The following is a 20,691-nucleotide window of genomic DNA, read 5'->3' on the forward strand; positions in this document are numbered from 1 at the left end:
AGTTAGAATCATTCAGATCATATCACACAAATTCAACCAAATTATTCTAAGCAATTAATTGGGTTAAATTGAACCAGCTGATCTCACTGATAGCAGATTTGAGAGTGGTCATATAAGCTGTGCAAGGTCAGGGAGTATCAAGGCAGGCAATAGCAAAAAGCTCATTCACCAGCCTCATCTTAATCCAGAAGAGACTCTTGCTTGATTATTGAATATTTAGCAGTAGTTTTATGAAGTTGCACATTAATGTTAAAATTAAATGTCAAGTCAACTTAATAAGCTTTGTGAAAGTATATATTTCAGATATAAACACAACCAGAATTCATAGAACCTCAAACCCACAAATAAACACTTCAGAACAACACTGTCTTCCACATTATTTTTCTCTACAGGTGAAGGGAAGGCTATTTCTCAGAGACAAAGAAACCACAAGGACTCAGAATACACTAATGAAAATGTATCAACACGTTAATGAACGCACATTCACATTACAACACAGCTTAATTCATCATTTAGGGAACAATGTGGAGTACAAGCTATTTTAAGTACCTTCAGATAAACAATAATCACTTGAACTCAGATATTTTCCTGACAAACCCTTTTTCAAAAATGTAAATTAATATCTGGTTATTTTGATTAAGATCTCTTCAATGATACAAGTTCTTTTTTTAAGACAGACACCAAAGAGCATATTAAAAAAAAAAAAAAGAACACAAAGGCAACAGGAAGTGTTCAAAGCCAGGTTGAAAGCTTTGAGCAACTTGGTCTAGTGGAAGGTATTCTTGCCCCATAGCAGGGGGTTGGAACTAGATGATGTCCCTTCCAATGTCCCTTCCAATGCAAACCATTCAAAGATTCTAACCAAGATACTATATATTATGATCTTTTACATCACATAGGCCTTGTGTTCCATCAATATTGGAAATTATCTGCTTGACCAACAAGATCCACAGCTATCCACAGCCTTCCAATAAATCACAATTTAAGGACTTGTATATAGCACTTAACATGTTTAAATTTGTTTTAGCTCATTAAAATGGATTTTACTTTTCTTTTGAACTCTCCCATATCCCTTTTCTACTTTCAGCCAGAAGTCAGACTTCTGGTAGATGAACAGTGGCTATTTCGAATACTTAACGTTTTATGAACTACTTATGCCAATAGACCAAACCACTCATTTAAATAAAACAAGTGCCTCAATGTACAGTGTAGTTTTATTACCAATCCAGGACCATCAACATCTCACAAATGCAACTCACACTTTTTTCCCTCAAAGATTTTTTTTTTGAACCACCAAGCTGGCCACTGGACTCCCACACCCAGCTGGTGATCTACAATACTTTTATTCCTTCACACTAAGACAGCCTATCTGCTTCTTATGATACTCCTTGCCACACCTGGACCCCATGACCTAAGGCTCTCTTCCACCCAAAACAATTCTAAAGTGGTTCTGCATTTCTGAAATACTAAACTACCTTTTCCCAAGTGAACATGTCTGATTGCACCTGGTGTGCCAAATACTTTAGATTGCTGTGCACGAATGAAAGAGAAAAAAAGGAATTAATCCAAAGGTTTCTAGACTTGATGCATAGTCTATATTTGCATCACAACACTAACAGTATATAACTGTCAAAAACATTCTGTACAATCTTTTGAAGCTGTGAACAAATGCATTTACATATACAGCATTCATATTTTCAAATAAAAAAAACTTTCAAAAGCAGCTCTTCAAATAGTAATACAAAAAATACCTATATGCCAATATACTAAAATCACCTCTGTTGCTCCAGAGGACTATATTCACTTAAAGCCAAATTCAGTGATTTACCCCTTTTATGTCCCAGAGTTTGAGATATTTCAAGTCTGGTGTTATTTACCTTTTAAACTTTAATCTTTAAATAACTAAATGAATAGTTTGCATCTTTCAAATACCTAATTACAAACCCATAGATATGAAAAAATAAATGAGCCTACTCTTGCCCCACAGTTCACTGCTTCCTAACTGGCAGGCAGGGTTTTGCCACTCATTCTCACAGGTATTTCCTTAGCCCTGCAGCAGCAAGTCAATGTCAGCAAAAAATGATACAATCCACGAAGGATATTGGTATCCTTCAAGATATTCTCCTGTGGCACAGTACATCAGCAGTGGCATTTATGATGTCTATATCCAATTAATGATAAACTATTTTCTGTCATTCTGTTTATTAGAAATGAATGCCATAACTGAATAGTATTCAAAGAGTTCACCCTCACTAGTGTTTCAGTAAAAGGTTGATTCAACAGGAGCCAAGCAAATCTCAAACAGCACTCCTGAAGATATATCCCTAAGGAAATTAAATCAGACCTATTTTACATTAATCCTGTCCTTACACAATGCAAAAATATGGAAGTGGTAGACATCACTCTTGAAAGTGTTAGCTACACGCACTTCAATGCTGAAGTCAAACCATATTTTTTGCTCAATTCCACTCCAAACAAATTTATCTCTTGAAAACATCAAGAAATAACTGTTCCCTTTTTGAAGTTATATACCCAGCAATAAGGATCACTTAGGATGCATGATACAGCCAAGCACTTCAGTTTTGTACTGACAAAAATATGGGTTTTCTCCAAAATAAAGTTGAAATGGATTCTTTTTCCTAGATTTGACTTCACTGAAATTACTGTCAACTCTTTCCCAGTCTGTCACAAGATGCACCTCCAAGCAACCTATATAAGTGTAGTTTAGTCTGTATATTTCAGTCCTAATTCTTCTCTACCAACACTAGCTCTTCCTTCACACTTAGAGCTGTCAGTCTCTATTACAAATCCCTGATGACAGCCAGAGGAACACCCTCTGCAGAATCACTGAGTTGACCATACCACAGCTCCTGCAAACTGCAGTCACTGCACTGAAGATGGAAACAAGCATTGAAGGAATGAGATTTATAATACAGACAAATATTCCTGTTTATTGGGCAACAGAGATTCTGAGTTTGTATCTAGAAGGGACAAACACTAGTGATTCTAGATTGGAAAAAATCACAACATGTATAAGCAACCAGTATTTTAAGAAATTGCAATTACCTGCAAAGTTCTCCTTCTCTTCATCTGAAAGTAACTGGTTTTTTTTCAAATGTAAGTTTTGCAGAGCAGTTTCCAACAATTCCAGAGGAACAGCAGAGCACTCCACAGCTTTCTGAAGGATCTGCTTACACTTCTTCTCATTTTCTAAGTGTAAGAAGCACAGAGTTAGAAATCACAGAAGTAAAAAACAACTACACTGGGGCAAGATATTTTTAACGAGATGGCTACATTCATGTTGTCTTATATCCACTTTGCATAGTTCTATGAAGCCATTGTTCATTAGGGACACCTCCCCTTACATTGCCATTTTAAGGAAACTGCCTGAAAATAGTTAAAAGCAAATCACACAAGTCAGTTTTTCACATTAAATTGAACACCAAGTCACAAAATATGTATTCTCAGTATTTTTTTCAGTGTTAAAGGAACTGTAAGAAAATTGTACTCATTCTAAAATTTTTTTTTCTGTTGTATCAGTAAGGAAATATGACTTTTATGGACTTCCATTTAGATCTGACCAGGTAAAAATTTTATTATGTATATATTATCAAACATCTTTAAGGCACTTAATAGAAATCACATTTAAAACCAGCTGTTGTTAAATAAAACTACAACTCTGGACAGCACTACAGTTAAGAGGAGAGAAAAGCGAGGATATTTTTTCATTACAGTTTTAGACATTACTAAATGGCATAAACAGAGAACTTTGAAGAGAGCTGGGGTGGGAAAGGGAATATGTTGACAAAACATACTGAAGCAGTCAATTTACATATGTAAACATGTACACAGCCATCTACTAGAAAAAGTCAAATAAGGGAAAAAGTGTACTGCAACCACAATACTTGGTTTGAAGAACATCTGGGCAAAATGATGCAATGTTTTGCTACAGCTGTCATTGCCCCTGAAACCCCAAATTCCCTTCTTCCTTCATTCCAAAGTAGCAAAACAAACCACTTGGTTCTTACCTTCATGCCACATATATATTATAAGAAATACTCAAGTATATGCATAATAGCATATCTAAGAGCACCATGTCCCCTGCACTCAAAACTCCACTCATAAATGAAGTTAGACATCACTGTAGTTCAGGCTGGTGGAAGTGCAGTGTAGGTACCAGGAACTTATGCTTTAAGTAATCTACTTTTAGAATATTAAATGGATGATGCCAAACATGAAGCAAGGAAGCACCAAAATTAGATGAGCTATAATTTCATTTAAATAAATTTTGTGCTAACTTGTTAGAATTTGGTTTTTAACCATATAGTCAAATACTGTTTTTTCTCCTAAATCATTAGCCAAGTGGATAGGCTCTAAGAATCCTTAATCAGCATTCTGATTCTACCTTTTGCTATATTTAGTAACCACACATTGCTTCAACAAGACCTGCTACTCTAAAGTAATTCCTCCTAGTACTGCGTGCCTCCCTGAGTAAGAAAAAGCATGACATCAAAACGTGTATGTGAAAAACTGTTTCATCCCCCTTAACAGATGAGGAACCAAGGCACAAAATCAAGCCAGAAATATTTCTGAATTCCAACCAGTCCACTTCCATCAGATGCCACAAGCCTGAATCAAGAACCCTGGCATAAGATTTGAAACAGTCAAGAGTAGAGTTTTATGGTCATGAGTTCTGACCAATTCACAGCAAATCATCCTCAAACACACCACCCAAGGTACCCAAGTAATGACAAGACAACTCTTCATCTGGGGGACTTAAATGAAATTTTACTCAGTATTTTAGTAAAAAAAGAGCCACAAAAAACAGAATGGCACCTTTACTGTGTCACTCCATTTCCAGGTCACTAATATTCAATTATTAGGAAATCAACATCAATTTACCAAATCTAATTTCACAACTTGAGCTTTTATCTTGAGCAAAACTGTGAGCTAAGGAAGAGAACGTGTGATTAAGTTTTTCTTCTTAATGCAAAAGCAAGCAATGGCAGGTGCGCCAAGCCCTGCTGAAATCACCGGGATGAAGAAGCAACAAAGCACTACCCTCCTTTCCCTCTGGCCTAAGTGGACACAGTGAAAAAGGAACATCACTCTTAAGTAACAATTTACAACTCACATGTTCCACTAATCCTCTTTGAAGCACCCAGCAGGGACACTGTGGCTCCATACACATTACTAAAGGACACCTAGATCAGCTCAAGGGTAACAGATATAAATCAGAGAGCACACTGCAGATAAAACAAAGCCAATCATAACTGGCTTATTTCCTTGGGGATGAGGACTTCATTCTAGGTTGATTACTTACTGTCAAAGTAAGGTAAACTACTGCATGAACACATCCCATAACTACAGGATGAATTTAGTCACTGGTAACCTGTAGCAACATTTCTACACTTTATTAAATTACACAATAGGTTTTATTACACTTATTTAACAATATCTTTGTTATTGCAGTATTAGTGTTTAAGTATCTGTTTAAATAAACATCCAGTGCTCACTAATTAATTATCTTCTTTTTACTACTGTTTAGAAGTTCAATACCACAAGTTTATATTAGAAGAAGACAGGTCAGATAACTGACTTAGGCATAACACAGAAACTGTGTAATTTCAAGACACAAACACGCAAATTTTTGTCTTTTTTTCCCCATCCTGTAGAGGAGTCATTCGCAAAACATAACATGTACTTCTGGGAGGGGGGAGTTGGTTCATGGCCTTCCCTGCTCTAATGCAAATCAATTTATCAGAAAAGAAGAACTGGAAAATCTGACATGACAAATGAGTATTGACTTTGATTTTAACAAAATGGCTCTGCCCCATGGGCCACACACTTTGAGCATCTAAACAATATCCTAAAATACAGTTAAAAAGTAGTACTGGAGCAACACCACTATCAGTGGAAAATAAACAGAAGTAAAGGAAGATAACCAGTAAAATGTATTCAGAATCTAGAGTGTAGAATAGACAGATTAATTTATTTAGTGCAGCTAAGTTTGGGGAGAATTTCTCATGCTAGGCAGTATGAGAAATATATACAACATACAACAATATACCATAACTTGCATGATACTGAAAAAAACATGAAGGAAAACAAATCACAAAAAAAATTAATATATTCATTAAGTCTTTTCCATTCAAATACAACAGCTTTCATGGAATGTGCTTGTCTTTCTGTACAGAGCAAACTGTCAAAGGAAGAAATACCCAGGGCGAAATATGCCACTGCTCAAATCACCCAAGGAAACAAAAGATTCAAAAGATCCAAAAACACAAGCCCACAAGCCTGTGGGCAGCCAACACAGCCTTTCCAGCAAGTACCAGGGCAACCAAATTGCACATTGACAGTGTATTTTGGGCTAATAAAAAACAATCTACAAATGCTTTTTGGAAAAGGACAGAATTTGTTCCACAAGCAAGCAAAGTATTTGAGCCTCACTTTTCCATGAAGGAGGAGCCTTACTCAAAAGCCTTCCACTGCAAGACCTAAATTCGAAAACCAGAAACTACTAACAAATTTCACCTAGTTTGAAAGTTAATTCTAAAACAGAAAAAAACAATGAAAGGTGTGCATATTTTCATTTTAAAAGTGAACACATGCTCTCAGTAAATTTCAATTTTAAAAAATCACAATTTTTTTCTTTCTGATTCAATACCTATCAGTTTACTTACAAATTCCGTAAGGGAGCAGAAGTTTAAAACAAAACTGAGAACAACACAGAACAGCAACACCAAACAAGTTTGGTTGGTTTTGGTTTTTTTTACACACCTTGTGATAGCTCAAACTGTGCAAAAGCCACATGCACAAAAGCAAATTTCTTGCAGTTCAGTCTGGCCAGATGAAATTGGTCCCGTGCCTCCTCTGGATCTTGAAGCCTGTAAAGACAGCACATTCATAGTTAAACAAGGTGAAGAGCCTGAGAAGGATTAAGTCCCATGTACTGGATGAAGCCTTTAAATAACTTTGAAAAAGTAACCCACCTATAGGCCAAAGATTTTCCTTTTTCTTAGAGCAATCAGTGAACTACAAATAGTCAGAGAATTTTAAACTCTAATTATTGAAAGATATCAAGGTGAACCTTTCCAAAGCTCAAAGGACTCAATCCTTAAGCTCTTCCACACTTGACAGTTCATTTACTTCTGGCAAATTTTAATCCTAGTGTTACATTCAGCCACAGATTGCTGAGCAGGTTCATGCTTACACACAGCACATCAACATTTAAATATTCAAGAGCAACTACAGCCTCTGCAAATACCAGTCAAGACACGAAAGGCCTAAATCTACATCACTACATAATACATTAATGTTATGTTTCAACTGCCAAAAAAAAAAAAGTAGCTTAACACTTTTACCAGCAACATCTGTAATCAAGAGATAAAGGAATTCTTTCCTAAGTTCCCCCTTGACTCAACAGGTACCCAAAGGTACCATTTAGAAGTGGGAAGAGCAAAACATTTATGACCATGGTTCAAAATAAAAGTACAACATGGTAAGGTAAGGAACATTTTCAGTAGAATTCTATGGATTTTTGAGTGAAAGAAGTTTTTCATGTTACTTAGGCATGTAACTAGAGTCGCATAGATTTACTGAACTCAGCTCTGATTATCCAAAACAATAGAACAGGCACAGAAAAACCCTTGTGCATGCAAAGTCTGAGCCAGAGAAATTAAGCTGTCCTGTATTACATTCATTTTCAAAGAGCTTGTTAAAATTTAAGTTCCTGTAGAAAGCAGCAACAGCTTGGATAGCAATACACAGAACAAGACCTAACACTAGCAATAGGCACCAATTGTCACACGCTTGGTGGCACTGTGCTACAGCCAGAAGCATGCCACAAGAGCAGGTCTGGCACTGAAAATGTACAACACAGAAAATCATAGAAGCATTTGCTGTCTTCAACTATTTCAGAGCACGCTCAAGGGTTCTTCAGACAACCTTGGTATAACAATAGATCAAAAGGTATTGGCACAGCCAGACTGCAGCTAAAGCAGATACCAGGACAAAAAAGATCCAGTGCCAAGAATGGAATAATCCAGTTTCTCACCTAAAGGTTGAGCAGAGATGTGACTGCAAGCAGGCCTGGGGAGAAAGACTTGGAGGTGATGGTTGATGAAAAAGACAACATGAGCCAGCTGTGGGCACTTGGAGCCCAGAAAGCCACACAGAATCCTGGGCTGCACCAAAACGAGCATGGCCAGCAGATCACAGGAGGTGATTCTGCCCCTCTGCTCTTGGGAAATCCCACCTGAGACACTACATTCAGCTCCCAACGAAAAAAAGGACAGGGACCTGTTGGCACAAGTCCAGACAAGGACAACAAAGATGATTAGGCAGCTGGAGCACCCCTCCTATGAAAATGGGCTAGAAAAGTTGCGGCTGTTCGCCTGGAGAAGAGAAGGTTGCACGGAGACCTCACAGCAAACTTCCAGTATCTGAATGGGGCCTGTAGGGAAGCCAGAAACGGACTTATTGTCAGGAACTCTAGTGGTAGAACTAGCAAAAATGGGTACAAAATGAAAGAAGGAACTTGGGCTAGGTGGCCTAAATTATGGTAGTCACAATAAAGAGGTAACCCTCTTTATTGTGAGGGTGGTGAGACAGTGGAACAGGTTACCTAGGGAGGCTATGGATGCCCCAACCCTGGAAGCATTCAAGGCCAGGCTGGAAAAAGCCTTGAGCAATCTGGTCTAGTGGAAGGTATCCCTGCCTACAGCAGGAGGGGTTGGGACTAGATGATCTTTAAGATCCATTCCAACCACTTAGCATTCTACAATCAGAACAAAACAGTGTTGATGGCAGTAGATACTAAAACCTCAAGCCACTATCACTGCTTCTGAAGTTTGTGATGCTGATTTACTCTTCCACCTTGTTTAGGTGGAATATTTGGGAGAACAGCAAACAATTCTACTGAAAAGCACATCTCTTCTCCAACCCAAGGTAGCATCAGAGCACCTATCAGTGTCACTTAACTTGTAGTATCAATATTGCTTTACTTGCAATAGCTAAAAAAAAACTAGAAGCACTTGACAAAGTCATGAGATGAGAGGATTTTCTTTAACAGAACCTAAAACCAAGTGAAGATAAAAATATATAGTACTGGACAAACTGATAGCCAGGAACAGAGAAGGTAGAGTGTAGAACACCAGGGAAATTGAGAACAAAAAAATTATGAGCAATGAGAATACATTATGAGCAGTAAGTAAACATGCCAAACACAAAAGATCCAAATAAGTAGCCACTGATTAAGTTAATCTCCAAAAGGAGTTTGGAGTGGCTTGTTCATCTTTTTAAAAGAAATTTTTATTTTGCATGTCAAGAAACATATGACTGATGATATTTGCCAATTAAAAAATATGCAGCAGAAAACAAAAAGAGCAGACCTGAGCTACTTAGTGAGATAGGTAAATTCTGTAATGCTGGCTACTAAAGTAAAAGTTATTTTAGTAGAGCTGTAGAGTGCATTTTAATAGTGAAACAAGACAGACTACTTTCCCACAAAGGTCCCTAGAGGCTGTAGCAGCGAAACAACTGAAGATATCTCAGTGAGACATCACAACTAGTATTGTTCATACTATTCATGTATTAACAAGCTACTGACAGCCCCTTTTGTTTTGCTTTCTGCAATGCATCACACAGAATACTGAACATAACTCCTGCACACATCTTAAAAGTATCCCACCTTTCAAACCATGTTCTAAAGATCAAGTGAAAATAGATTATTTCCTACCTCCCTAATCACTTCGACCTTTCTGAACTTAAACTCTCTTACAATGAGATAAGAGATGTGACTTGATCACTACTCTGGAAAAGAATTTCCACAAACTAGGCTCCAGAAGCCTATATTACACAGTTTCTGCTCTGAGGAAAAGCAACTGATCTTTGAATAACATCTGGCAATGTATCTTTAAACCTTTCTGGAAGAGATTCTTTACTCCACTTACACCTTCCCTCTTCAAGATATTGAAGATTGACAAGGTCATTATTCACTCCTGTTTCTCAACAGGAGATTCAACAGACTACTTCCACTGCATGCTTTTAGTAACAGTGATGCAGCAAGGTCCATGCAAAGGACAGTGCCAAGAAGTAGACATTTATCATACTGCAAGATGAAACCATATGCCAGAAAGTCAAATAGAGGAAGAACATACAAGAAAAATATCAGCTATGTCCACTGGAAAATAACTTGCTCAGCTCTGATTGTTAGATTTCTGTATTGTTTAAATACAGCTCTTCATTGAAATATTTGTTGTACTATTTCAAGTGACAAAAGAACCTCTTACAAAAAAAAAATTCCAATTATAACCCTGTCCCAAATTATGTCTGAACACATCTGTACAACCACACTGCTTGAATTTGCACTGAATAAGCAATAAATGACCACAACCAAAAGTAATTTTCGAAGTATGGAACTAGAGAATGATGTTCTGGGACATTCTTCCTATCCTAAGGCAGTTAATTTAATCAAACTGTGATGATCTTGTCCAGTAAGAGAGAAAGCATACTAAAATAAAGCTCAAAAAAGGACTTCATGCTATTCCCTCTTGCGCCTTACATAGAGAACCAAGAAAAAAAGTAGTGTGTTAACATCTCTAAATCAAATAGTGCTAAACAATCATGTTTATTAGCATAAAAAATACCGTGGAGACAACAGATAAGCTGACTAACCAAAGCTACTTACCTTCCATACTCAAAATGATAATTTGTTGCAGAAAACGCTAATGAAACAAGGTATTCTTACCTTAATTCAACAAAAGAATGATGAGTTCTCATATTTAAAATTTATACTTACGCTTTCAACTCAGCAAATCTCACAAGGATGCGAGCATAGCTCTCATCTTGACTGTACTTTTCTGCAGGTAATGCAGTCACTGCTTGACTGTAACGGCCAATGAGTCTATTGAGTAGGCTAACATCCATCTGAGGAACACCCTTTTTCTCTAGCTTAAGTAAAAAACATAGCCAATCTTCTGGATTGTTTGTTGTCATCATTATTTGATTGACAGTTCCAGAGTTATCTGACAGAAAAACAAAAAAGGAGATTGATTAAAACAGCAGCAAACATGTACAGAAGAAAATACTTTTTATAAGCTTTTGTGCAAGACAGTTACTGACTATTTTTTTAAACAAGATTAAAGCAACAGAGCTAAGAAATAAGGAGAGATGAAATTAGCTTTGTGGTCATTAATATTAAAGAAACACTAAACTTGAAATCATTTCAGTTAATGGTTCTTTCACTCAATCTATGTTACGATCTTTTGCATAAATGACAGTAGAATAACAAAACCAAATACCTGTTGTATCAGCTGAGATTTTAGTATAGTTAAATTCATCTGTGATATTCTCTTCATTTCTGTATTTGTTTTTCAAGTTTCTAACTCTATTCATGATTGATGTAATCTGTGGCAATCCTCTTTCACTTAGGTCTGTCTCCTCCATCTGCAGGCACAAGGTTAAAAAACAATGGAGTTACTGAAGAACCCTGTTGTAACTCACTTTGATTGGAATTACCATGGGAAAGCCTCTCCTGTATCATTTGGAGCTTGAGACTCAACGACATTATGTAACAAATACTCTATTTAAGCCTTTGTCAATGTAGTTATACAAGTAAACTACTTTGCAGAAGACAACTTGGACAAATAAAAAGAATTGGTACTTAACTGATCCACCCAAATTCTAATTCATGCTCCACAGTAGCCCTTTCCAATCAGGTATATTCAGCATTTGAATAAAATGAGGAGTATGATGTGTTGCCTGAAATAGCTTCCAGTCCATCACATTAAATCACATTCTGTACTTATTATTAGGCTGGCTTTAGTTTAGCACACAGTGTTAATCCACGCTCTTTCCCACAGGTTACAGCAATTAGTTCTCACAGTGGGTTAAGCAGAAAAGAATTCACATTCTCCTCTGTTCAAAGGACAAAGGCAAGTGACACATGACACCTATTTTTAAGTTTCTGAAAGGAGGTTTAGAGATTCAAAGACTTGTTCTAAGAAACTTATGCCAAATCTTCAACACTCTGACAGTTTATCATCATCTGAGATAATGCATGTATGTAGCTGAGAGGTAAGAATTTAGACAATCTGAGCAGAGCAAGACTGCTCAAATAAACTAAAAAACCCCTAATGATTTCTTCCTTTTCTGCCTACATTAAACAGCTTTTCCCACCTTAATGTTTCATGCATCTAATGAACATAAGAATTCTAGAAAAAACTGTGATGAATTTGGAGCATATTCAGGGGGTTTGACATTCTAATTACTGTGAAGTTCGGCCCAGAAACAAGGGAAGTAATGCACTTCAGACAGTCTTTCTCTGAACCTATTTAATCTAAGTTTAGTTCTACAATGAAATGTTGATTTTTGTCCTCTTGTGTATAACAAATGAACAAAAAGTTGCTAGAGGATTAGAAACTTCAGATCTACTTTTAGGTGAATTATTGCTAGAGAGGGAACTGAACAGAATGAAGCCCATCTACCTTTAACCCCACTATCTAAAAAATGCCTCAGGCACCACTCTCAGGAAGGCCCACAAATAATTTTTAGGGCGTTATTCACCAGAAGCTGGCATGTCTTTAAAAGCACCAGGCTCCCAGCTTTCCCCCCAAGCAAAGACCACAAATCAGAAAGATTATCATGCTTACAAGAGCTTGCTTATAAGGCAAAAGCAGGCATATGCCATGTTCATCCTGAACTAGATATGGCCCACCAAGAATACCAAGCCGGCTCTTGTCTATATAGAAGTGTTGTTTTGTAGGTTCAAAACACAGTTTCACTGTGTAAATTCCAAGACTTAGTCCAGCAAAAGCACCATCTACATTACCACTATGAAGAGGCTTTAGCACATTAAGGGTCTGGAGAGACACTCAAACAGCCTCAGGTAAGATCTATCATGAAAACATCCCAAAATCTTTTGAAAGCTAAAGACTGTACGCTAAATCAGTAGTATCTGAAATACTATTTTTGTTTCACTGAAAGGAAGCAAATAAAGGAACCCTTCTCTTACTTATATTCCAAAATGTACACTAAATAGATTTTAATTTCAATGCTTGTTTGGAACTTGCTTAATATCTCTTTCTCCCCCAGAGCCAATTTAGGCTGTTCTGAGCATGGATCTGTAAACTGTCCCATCTTTTGGGGATCACGCTGCTAAAAATTACATAGGTGATTACTATAGCTAATACTGTTCAGATGATATTTATTCACTTCATAAGGAAAATTTTAGTACACATTGCAGTTTTGCCTTTTAAAAACACTGTAGAAGGGGCTACAGGAAATCAGATACTCCAAATCACCTATTTATGGGTGAGAATATCCACAGAGATCTGATTTTCAACTGTACCCACTCCCTCAAAGTATGGATGAAGTCAGCTTCTCCAGAACCTGAAGCACCAAGACAACCAAAAGAAATTTACCTCATGTTAAGAAAACACAATATCTCATTACAACCATAACTGTTAAGAATTCCCAGATAGATTTTGGATTTCTTAAACATAGTCTTTATATTTTCCCCACCAATATCAAAGATTCATTATTCTTCCTGCAGCAACAGCTTCCCAAATGCAGTAGACAAAAAGAAAAATAAATTTCTGTATAAATTTGATCTTAAGTCACAACAATACATATCAAACTTACATTTCTGGTGTGCTGTTTAACTGCTCTAGGTTCAACGTGTTACGGAGCAAAACTCTCCTGATGAATGGATGTGCCTTGTCAAAAAGGTAAGATGGATGAGGGCCAGACTACCTCAGATGATCCTGAGAACCCAAAGGCAAGAAATTATGTTCTCCATCCTGAAGAAGTTCCTGTGCATCAAAAAATTGATGGGTGAAACACTGAGAGCTTATTGTGCAAGTTTGCCTAATCTTCATATCCCAGAAATACAGTTTTCATCAAAATCAATTAAACTATTCCTAGTTAGTAAGAAAAACAGAATTAAAAAAGCTTAAAGACAACATTTTGAATGAGGACAAGCACTTCCAAATGTGTCAGCCTGCTGTGACCTTCAGAGACTAAAAAGTACACTGAGGGCATATTCATTTATGTAGTGTCATGACTTGCCAGCAATCTTTCTACTCATGCCAATAGCCAACCACAAGCAAGTATTCAGAGCTTCATTTTTTCTTAATCTGCTGCATAATTACTCTTAAAGAAATAATTTGTCAGGAATTTCCCTAGTGTGTGTGTATATATATATATATTTAAAATCTGACAACAGCAAAGACCTAAACCAGCCATGTGCTGTTACAAAGACACTGAATAGGAACTGAGGCAGTAACTGCACCAGCTCCACTGCAGCATACCTGAGATACAGAAATGCCTACATGGGATAAGGTTAGGGAGAACCAGGGAACAGGAAGAACACACAGTGCAAAGATCAGCAAGAACTACCTCTAAATAAAGTATAGTAGTTAAAGTTACTTCAACCCCTCATACAGACCCACTACACAACAAGTCAAAGGACAGAGACTTGAGAGCAGTAAATGGATAAAGTGGCAGTACAAGTTGGTGGTAAGATTCCATATCTAACACACTCAAAAATACTCATTGATAATAAAAAGCAGTAACAGCAGCCAGTCTTGAAATACTGTATTTACTGTATTATACTACTTGTTCTGTTTATGTCTTCTATAGAGGAGAGGTAAAAAACCACCTGTTTCTGAAATATCTACCCAGCCTTAAAAAAATACTATCTACAAAATTGCATAATCTTCCTTCTACTTTATTTACAAGTACTAAATCTGGATTATTTTTAAAGAAAAACAAAAACTCCCAACACTAAGAAAAACCGTCGTCGATTTAAAAGAATTAGCAACACTAAGAAAGAAATAAAATAGAAAAATATTAAAATCTAACGTAAGACACAGGAAGGGTAAGACACCAGGATGCAAAACTGGGCTAAGTAAGAGAGAGACTGAGCAGCAGCGGAGCAGGTGAGGCAATGCGGCACAAACAAAGACCGTGAGGCGGAAGACACCAGCAGCTTTCCTCCCCTCAGGGGCGGAAGCCCAGCGAAGCCGCAGCCCCGGGGCTGCCGAGGAGCCGGCCCAGCACCCCCGCGGCCTCACCGCAGACCTCTACTGCCCCTCGGCCCCGTCACCCACCTTCCCTCACTGCGCTGATCCCCGGCCCGGTCCCTTCCCCCTCGCTGTCCTTCCCGGCCGCCCCGACCCCCGCCCGGCCGCCCTCACCGAGGCCGCTGCGGGGCCGGGACGCGGCTCCGACCGAGCGCGTCCGCGCGCTGCCCCCGGTTTGAATGTGACCGACGCCCCAAGAGCGCCCTTCCCATTGGTCGGAAGGTGGGAGGAAGCGAGCGCTGATTGGCTGCAGGAGGGAAACACGGGCGGCCCGTCCGCCCATTGGCCGGTGGCTGCGCCGTGCGCGGCGGAGGGGCGGGTGCGCAGGCGCGCTGGGACGTCTGCGGCCCGCTCTTGGTTCGGGATACGGAGCGCGGGGATGGGGCAGCGCCGGCTGACTTAAATTATTTATCTGGAAGTGCTTTCCCCGTTGGGCCATGAACGGCTATAGTTTGAAGCTTCATTCAGTTGCAACGGAATAGCCGGGCTGTGTGTCTTTAACGTTACGTCTCCCCGTACCTTTCCCTCCGAGGGATCGTGCCTAGGCCCGTCCCGTGTCTGCAGTGTGCCCAAGGCTGCTACAAGCAGCTCCTGCTCCGAGCGTCCCGTTCCTGGGCTATAGCAATACAAACGCACTAAGCAGAATGGTTCGGCCTCTGCGTTTGCATTCTGGGTGCACACAATAATTTGTGTTCTTTGCAGCTGCGTGGTTCTTCTGGTGCTTATCATGAATTCAGTGTTATGCTAAATATAGTCTATTTTCAAGATTGATAGCGCATTATAAAGCTCAGATGTGTATTTATTCCTTAATTATTTGGTAAGTTGCTAATCATTTGCTTGCCATAGACGTCACACATGATGTTTAATAATAAGATACCTACTTTGGCCTTTCATTGAAATTTATCTCATTCTTCTTTATTCATCTACAATTTAAATATCTCAGCTCATCTAGTGATACAGGCTTACTCTACGCTCAACAAAAAGATTTCAACAAGGAAATTTTGTCCAAACACCTTTTTAAGAATGTAATGGATGATCCCATGGAGGTCCCTGTGTTTCTCTCCTAAGTAAGAGCAATTCTAATTCTCAGCTAAGGCTAAGTGCCATGATCGTTTTCAGCATTGCCTTGCTCATCCCTCCATATTTTGGGTGGATTTGGTGGGTTTGTTGTGTTGGTGATCTTGCATTTCACCAGAATCCAAATCTAGTGAAAATGTAAAGAGACAGCGCAAGTTGCATGAATCTGCTCTGCATTTGGCTTCACTTGAGGGACATAGAGGTAGATTATTTTATAAGCAGGAATTTTGATGGGTGTTAAAGAAGAGTAAATAAGTGAAAAATGCCATAAGGAGCTGTCATTTGATTTCTGTAGCTGTGACAAGAAACATCAATACCATACAGATTCCTGGCAAAACCGAAATAAATAGGAGAAGGAAGATGGAATAGATCTTGGGGGAAAGAAGCCCTAAACAAACAAAAGAGTCAGAGAAAGAAAGGCTGTAATACTCATGGAAAAAAAATAAAAGAGCCTCCATTTAGCATTCTTCAACAAAACATAAAATATGTATGGGTTTTGGATGGTTGGTAGAACCATTCTTTATTTGCTTATAAATGTTTATGCTTCTCATTTTGTTTAATATAAAGTCATAGATACATGGGGAATTTAAGAAGTGTATGAACTGTAGTCTCCACCTAAAGGTAATTCCACTTTGAATGACAGAAGTGAATTGTGAATTGCAAAAACAAGTACTAGACTGGGTAACAACCAAAAGGAGAGAGAGAGAGGTCAGTTGTCACAGACATCTTTTGTGAAAATCCTTTTCTTTAGGATTTTTCCTTCTGAGAAGCTGAGGCCTCAGAAACAAAAAGTAAGCAATGGTTATTTGCTGCTGTGGAATGCAACAGGTGGATCCATGATTGGTCTCATGTGGATGTTTTGATTCAGTGACCAGTCACAGCAGAGCTGGCTCTCTCTCTCTTGGTCCAAGCCAGCTGCTTTTGATATCATTCTTTCCTATTCTATTCTTAGCTTAGCTAGCCTTCTGAGGAAACCTTTCCTTCTATTCTTTAGTATAGTTGTAATGTAACATATATCATAAAATAATAAATCAAGCCTTCTGAACATGGAGTCAACATTCTTGTCTCTTCCCTCATCCAAGAGCCCTTGTGACCACTGTCACAGTCAGTCTTTTGTAATGAGTCACTATCAGGGGAGTCTTGTTTGACACTTTTAAATACCTCATCTTATGGTAGGATTCCATATTATTTTGGATAATGGTATTGTAAGTCTAAATGTAGCAAATGTACAGGTGAGTCACGAAGGATTTTTCAAATGTTGGTAAAATCTTTATACCACACTATGATGTTTTCTGTGATAGATATAAGAGAGAGGCTTTCCTCCTCTTGAAAATTTGGCAGCCATTCCCCCATCCTCTTAATTTGGTACTTGAGGTTTAATGTCTGAAGCCTATGAAGAGCTTATCTAAAAGAAAAAAAAAGATAGGTCTTTGATTGCAACTGTTGACAGACATTCAGTGTAGCTGGTTTGGTGGAAAGTGCATTTGGAGAAAGCTTTGCTGAGTATTTCATGGACACCATTTACTGAGAATATCTGGACTATTCCTGACTCCCAATGCATGGCCACAACCTGTGGATGTCCATGAGAAGAAGTAAACATACATTCAAAATGGCAGAGTCACCCCAACGACTGAGGAGTTGTTCTGAAAGCACTGAGTAAGTAACAACTACTAAGATTTTGAGCAGCAAAAATAATCACCAGCTGTCTGGTATTCCCAGTCCTCCTACATCTTACGTTTCCATGACATACTACTATTTGTCACTACTGACTTCTTTGAGATTTATGTGTAATTTTTTTCTTGTTGTTTTTGTGTATCAGTGGATCTTCTGCCGTGGCATTTCTTAATTTACAGAATGGATGCATGTTTTGTGACTGAACTTGGAAAGTAAACCTTTTTTCTATATTGATGGTCATAGTCAATCAGTAAAACAATGAGAACCATTGCTCTTTTGGGTTTATTTGTGTTGTCTTGATTCCAGTTTCTGCTGGAGGTCTATAAAATGCACCGTTTTTCATGCACACAAAATACTGATGTAGAAACTGGCTAATAAACACTTCAAAAAGGTAGTGTCAATGAGAAGTGTTCAAGCTGTTCATGTCAGGAAGGATACCTCGGGCATTTGCTGTAACAGCGATGTGCCTATTATAGTGGTGATTTTAAATTTTTGCTGATTAACTTGATACAAAGATAGTGTTAAGGCTGCAGGCAAATGATCAGGCTCTTGACTAGGGCCTGGATGGAGGTTAGGCTGACTGATGGGAGGTGGAAATATAGAGAATGTAATGAGAAATTGCTGAGCATAACGTTGTAAGCAGCTGATGGAAGCTACAGATCAAACAGTGAAAGTTGGCTGGATCTCACGTGTTGTTACGGAGTTGTGTGAGGGACAGCCAGACTTCACAGGTATTGGAAGTGGAATATTTTGAAAAGGTCATCTTTCATGCAGCAGGATCATACACCATGAAGAGCACCTACATAACCACATCAAGAATACCAACTCCACAGAAGTATGAGGTCACTTGGATGATGGTGCCAGCCATACCAGATGTGAATGTAGATTTATCAAAACTGGGACCAATGGAGAAGAAGAAATTAGAGGCAGATCCTGTATGGAGGAGACAGACACAGACAAAAGCAGGTGCAATACTCAGTCATGTCCCTAAGTGCCACATTGTCCTCATTTTGGCTGGGATAGAGTTAATTATTTTCCTTATAGCTGGTGAAGTGTTGTGGTTTTGATTTAGTAGAAGAATCATGTAGATGGCACCCTGATGTTTTGTTTGTTGCTCAGTAGTGCCTACCCTTAGTAAAGGACTTTTCAGTTTCTCATACTCTGCCAGTGAGGAGTGGCACAAAAAGCTGGGAGGGAGCATGAGCAGGACAGCTGAGCTGAACTGGCCGAAGGGATATCCCATATCTGAGAACATCATGCCCTGTATATAAACTGGGAGGAGTTGGCTGGAAGGACTTGATCTCTGCTCGGGGTCAGGATGAGCCTTGGTCAGCAGGTGGTGATCAATTGTATTGTGCATCACTTTGTTCTCTTAGGTTTTTTTTGTCTCTGGTTTATTTTTGTCTCCCTTTTTGCATTAAAATTATAGTTATTTCTATTTTACTTAAATTATTAAACTGTACATATCTCAACCCATAGGTTTTATGGTTTTTTTTCCTGATTCTCCTCCTCATACCACCAATGGTGGGGTGGGGACTGGTGAGAGATACTGTAGTTAAACCATAACCTTAGCAGTTCTTTTTGCCTCCCAACATGGGGCATGATGTCTTGAGACTATAACAAATCTGACTAGAATGTGTTAGAACAATTTTATCATAAGCATTTGTTATATCAGTTTAATAGTCTCTGGTCACCATGTTGATTTATTTGCTCTCAAAGTTGGTGTGCTTGTTCTTTCAGATGTGCTATGTCATACTGTACTTGCAGTATCTCACCCATGGGAACTGAGCTACAATTATCATGTTGCTGTACTTTGTAGCACTGGCTTATGGTATGACAGAATTGCTGGTCATGAAACAAATCTAATATTTGTACTCAGCATTGCTGTCACCACTGTCACCACTGTCACCACTGTACGTTGGGAGCCGTCTGTTGGAAATTATTAATAACGATAACTTTTTTACCTACCAAGTTCATCACTATTCAGTATTTTGCAAAGAAGAAAAAGTCTCTGGATGAGAGAGCAAAACAGCAGGCACTGTGGTTACCCCAGCCCTGGGGACAGACACCACGGCCGATCCAACTCCCTTGACAGGCACTGCAGCTGAACGTGAGAACCAACCTGTGCTGGTGTCAGATGCTCCTGTAGATGAGAAGAAATGGACATAAAAGCTCACTTAGTAAAGGACAAAGCAGGGTTACCAAAAGAACAAGGAGGAAGAAACAGAACAAGAGGTGACCCCCTGATCCCCATCCTTGATGATCTGCAGGATGTGTGAAAAGATTTCAGCCATCATTCAATGAGCACATTGGTCACTTGGCTACTCCAGTGCTGGGATAATGGATCTAGTATCCTGGAATTAGAGGGTAAGGAAGCCAAGCAGCTGGGCTCACTTTTTAGTTAAAGGGAGTATTGATAAGGCAAATGGAAAGAGGAACACAAGTCCTCAGCCTGTGGTGGAGATGATTCCTGTCAGGCATGAAGGGAAGGAATCCCTTCAAGAAAGACAGATGGACCACCACGAAGACAAGTATCCAGTACCTTCAGGAATTAGCCATGCTAGAGGTGATTTATTCTGCCCCTAACAATAGGCTGTCACCCAGAGATCAAGATGAAATCTAATGTACATGACCCATGTGGCAGAAATTTGTACAGAATACACTTTCTGTGTATGCCACCTCATTGGCAGTCATTATCTGGAAAAACAGATGCAGCAATGATGGACTTAGTGGCTCACCAACTCCAGCAATATGAAGAAAATCTGTTCTTCCCTATTAAGCTGTATCTTGGCTGTAGAAAACTTGTCCAAAAGTGGGAAGAGCTGTTCCAGGAGTTTCAGCAACAAAGAGA

The 20,691-nt window shown here is 38.7% G+C and overlaps 1 protein-coding gene across 4 annotated transcripts in view; it reads right to left on the reverse strand.

Moving 5' to 3' along the window:
* TTK (TTK protein kinase) overlaps positions 1 to 15,291 on the reverse strand; it is a 29,986-nt gene extending 14,695 nt beyond the window's left edge. Inside the window, exons 1-6 of one of the 4 annotated variants that reach the window (XM_030945906.1) lie at positions 15,204 to 15,291; positions 13,648 to 13,769; positions 11,307 to 11,451; positions 10,805 to 11,030; positions 6,784 to 6,890; positions 3,067 to 3,210 (exon numbers count right to left, since the gene is read on the reverse strand). In XM_030945906.1, coding sequence (XP_030801766.1) covers positions 3,067 to 3,210; positions 6,784 to 6,890; positions 10,805 to 11,030; positions 11,307 to 11,451 — 622 coding nt within the window. In that variant the 5' untranslated portion in view covers positions 13,648 to 13,769; positions 15,204 to 15,291. Of the gene's footprint in view, positions 1 to 3,066; positions 3,211 to 6,783; positions 6,891 to 10,804; positions 11,031 to 11,306; positions 11,452 to 13,255; positions 13,390 to 13,647; positions 13,818 to 15,116 lie in introns of those variants that run through there. The other 3 variants (XM_030945903.1, XM_030945905.1, XM_030945907.1) reach the window with 3 other exon arrangements.
* Between the last annotated feature and the right edge of the window lie 5,400 nt (positions 15,292 to 20,691).

This window comes from Camarhynchus parvulus, chromosome 3 (genome assembly GCF_901933205.1).
Source record: "Camarhynchus parvulus chromosome 3, STF_HiC, whole genome shotgun sequence".
NCBI classification, from domain to species: Eukaryota; Metazoa; Chordata; class Aves; order Passeriformes; family Thraupidae; genus Camarhynchus; species Camarhynchus parvulus.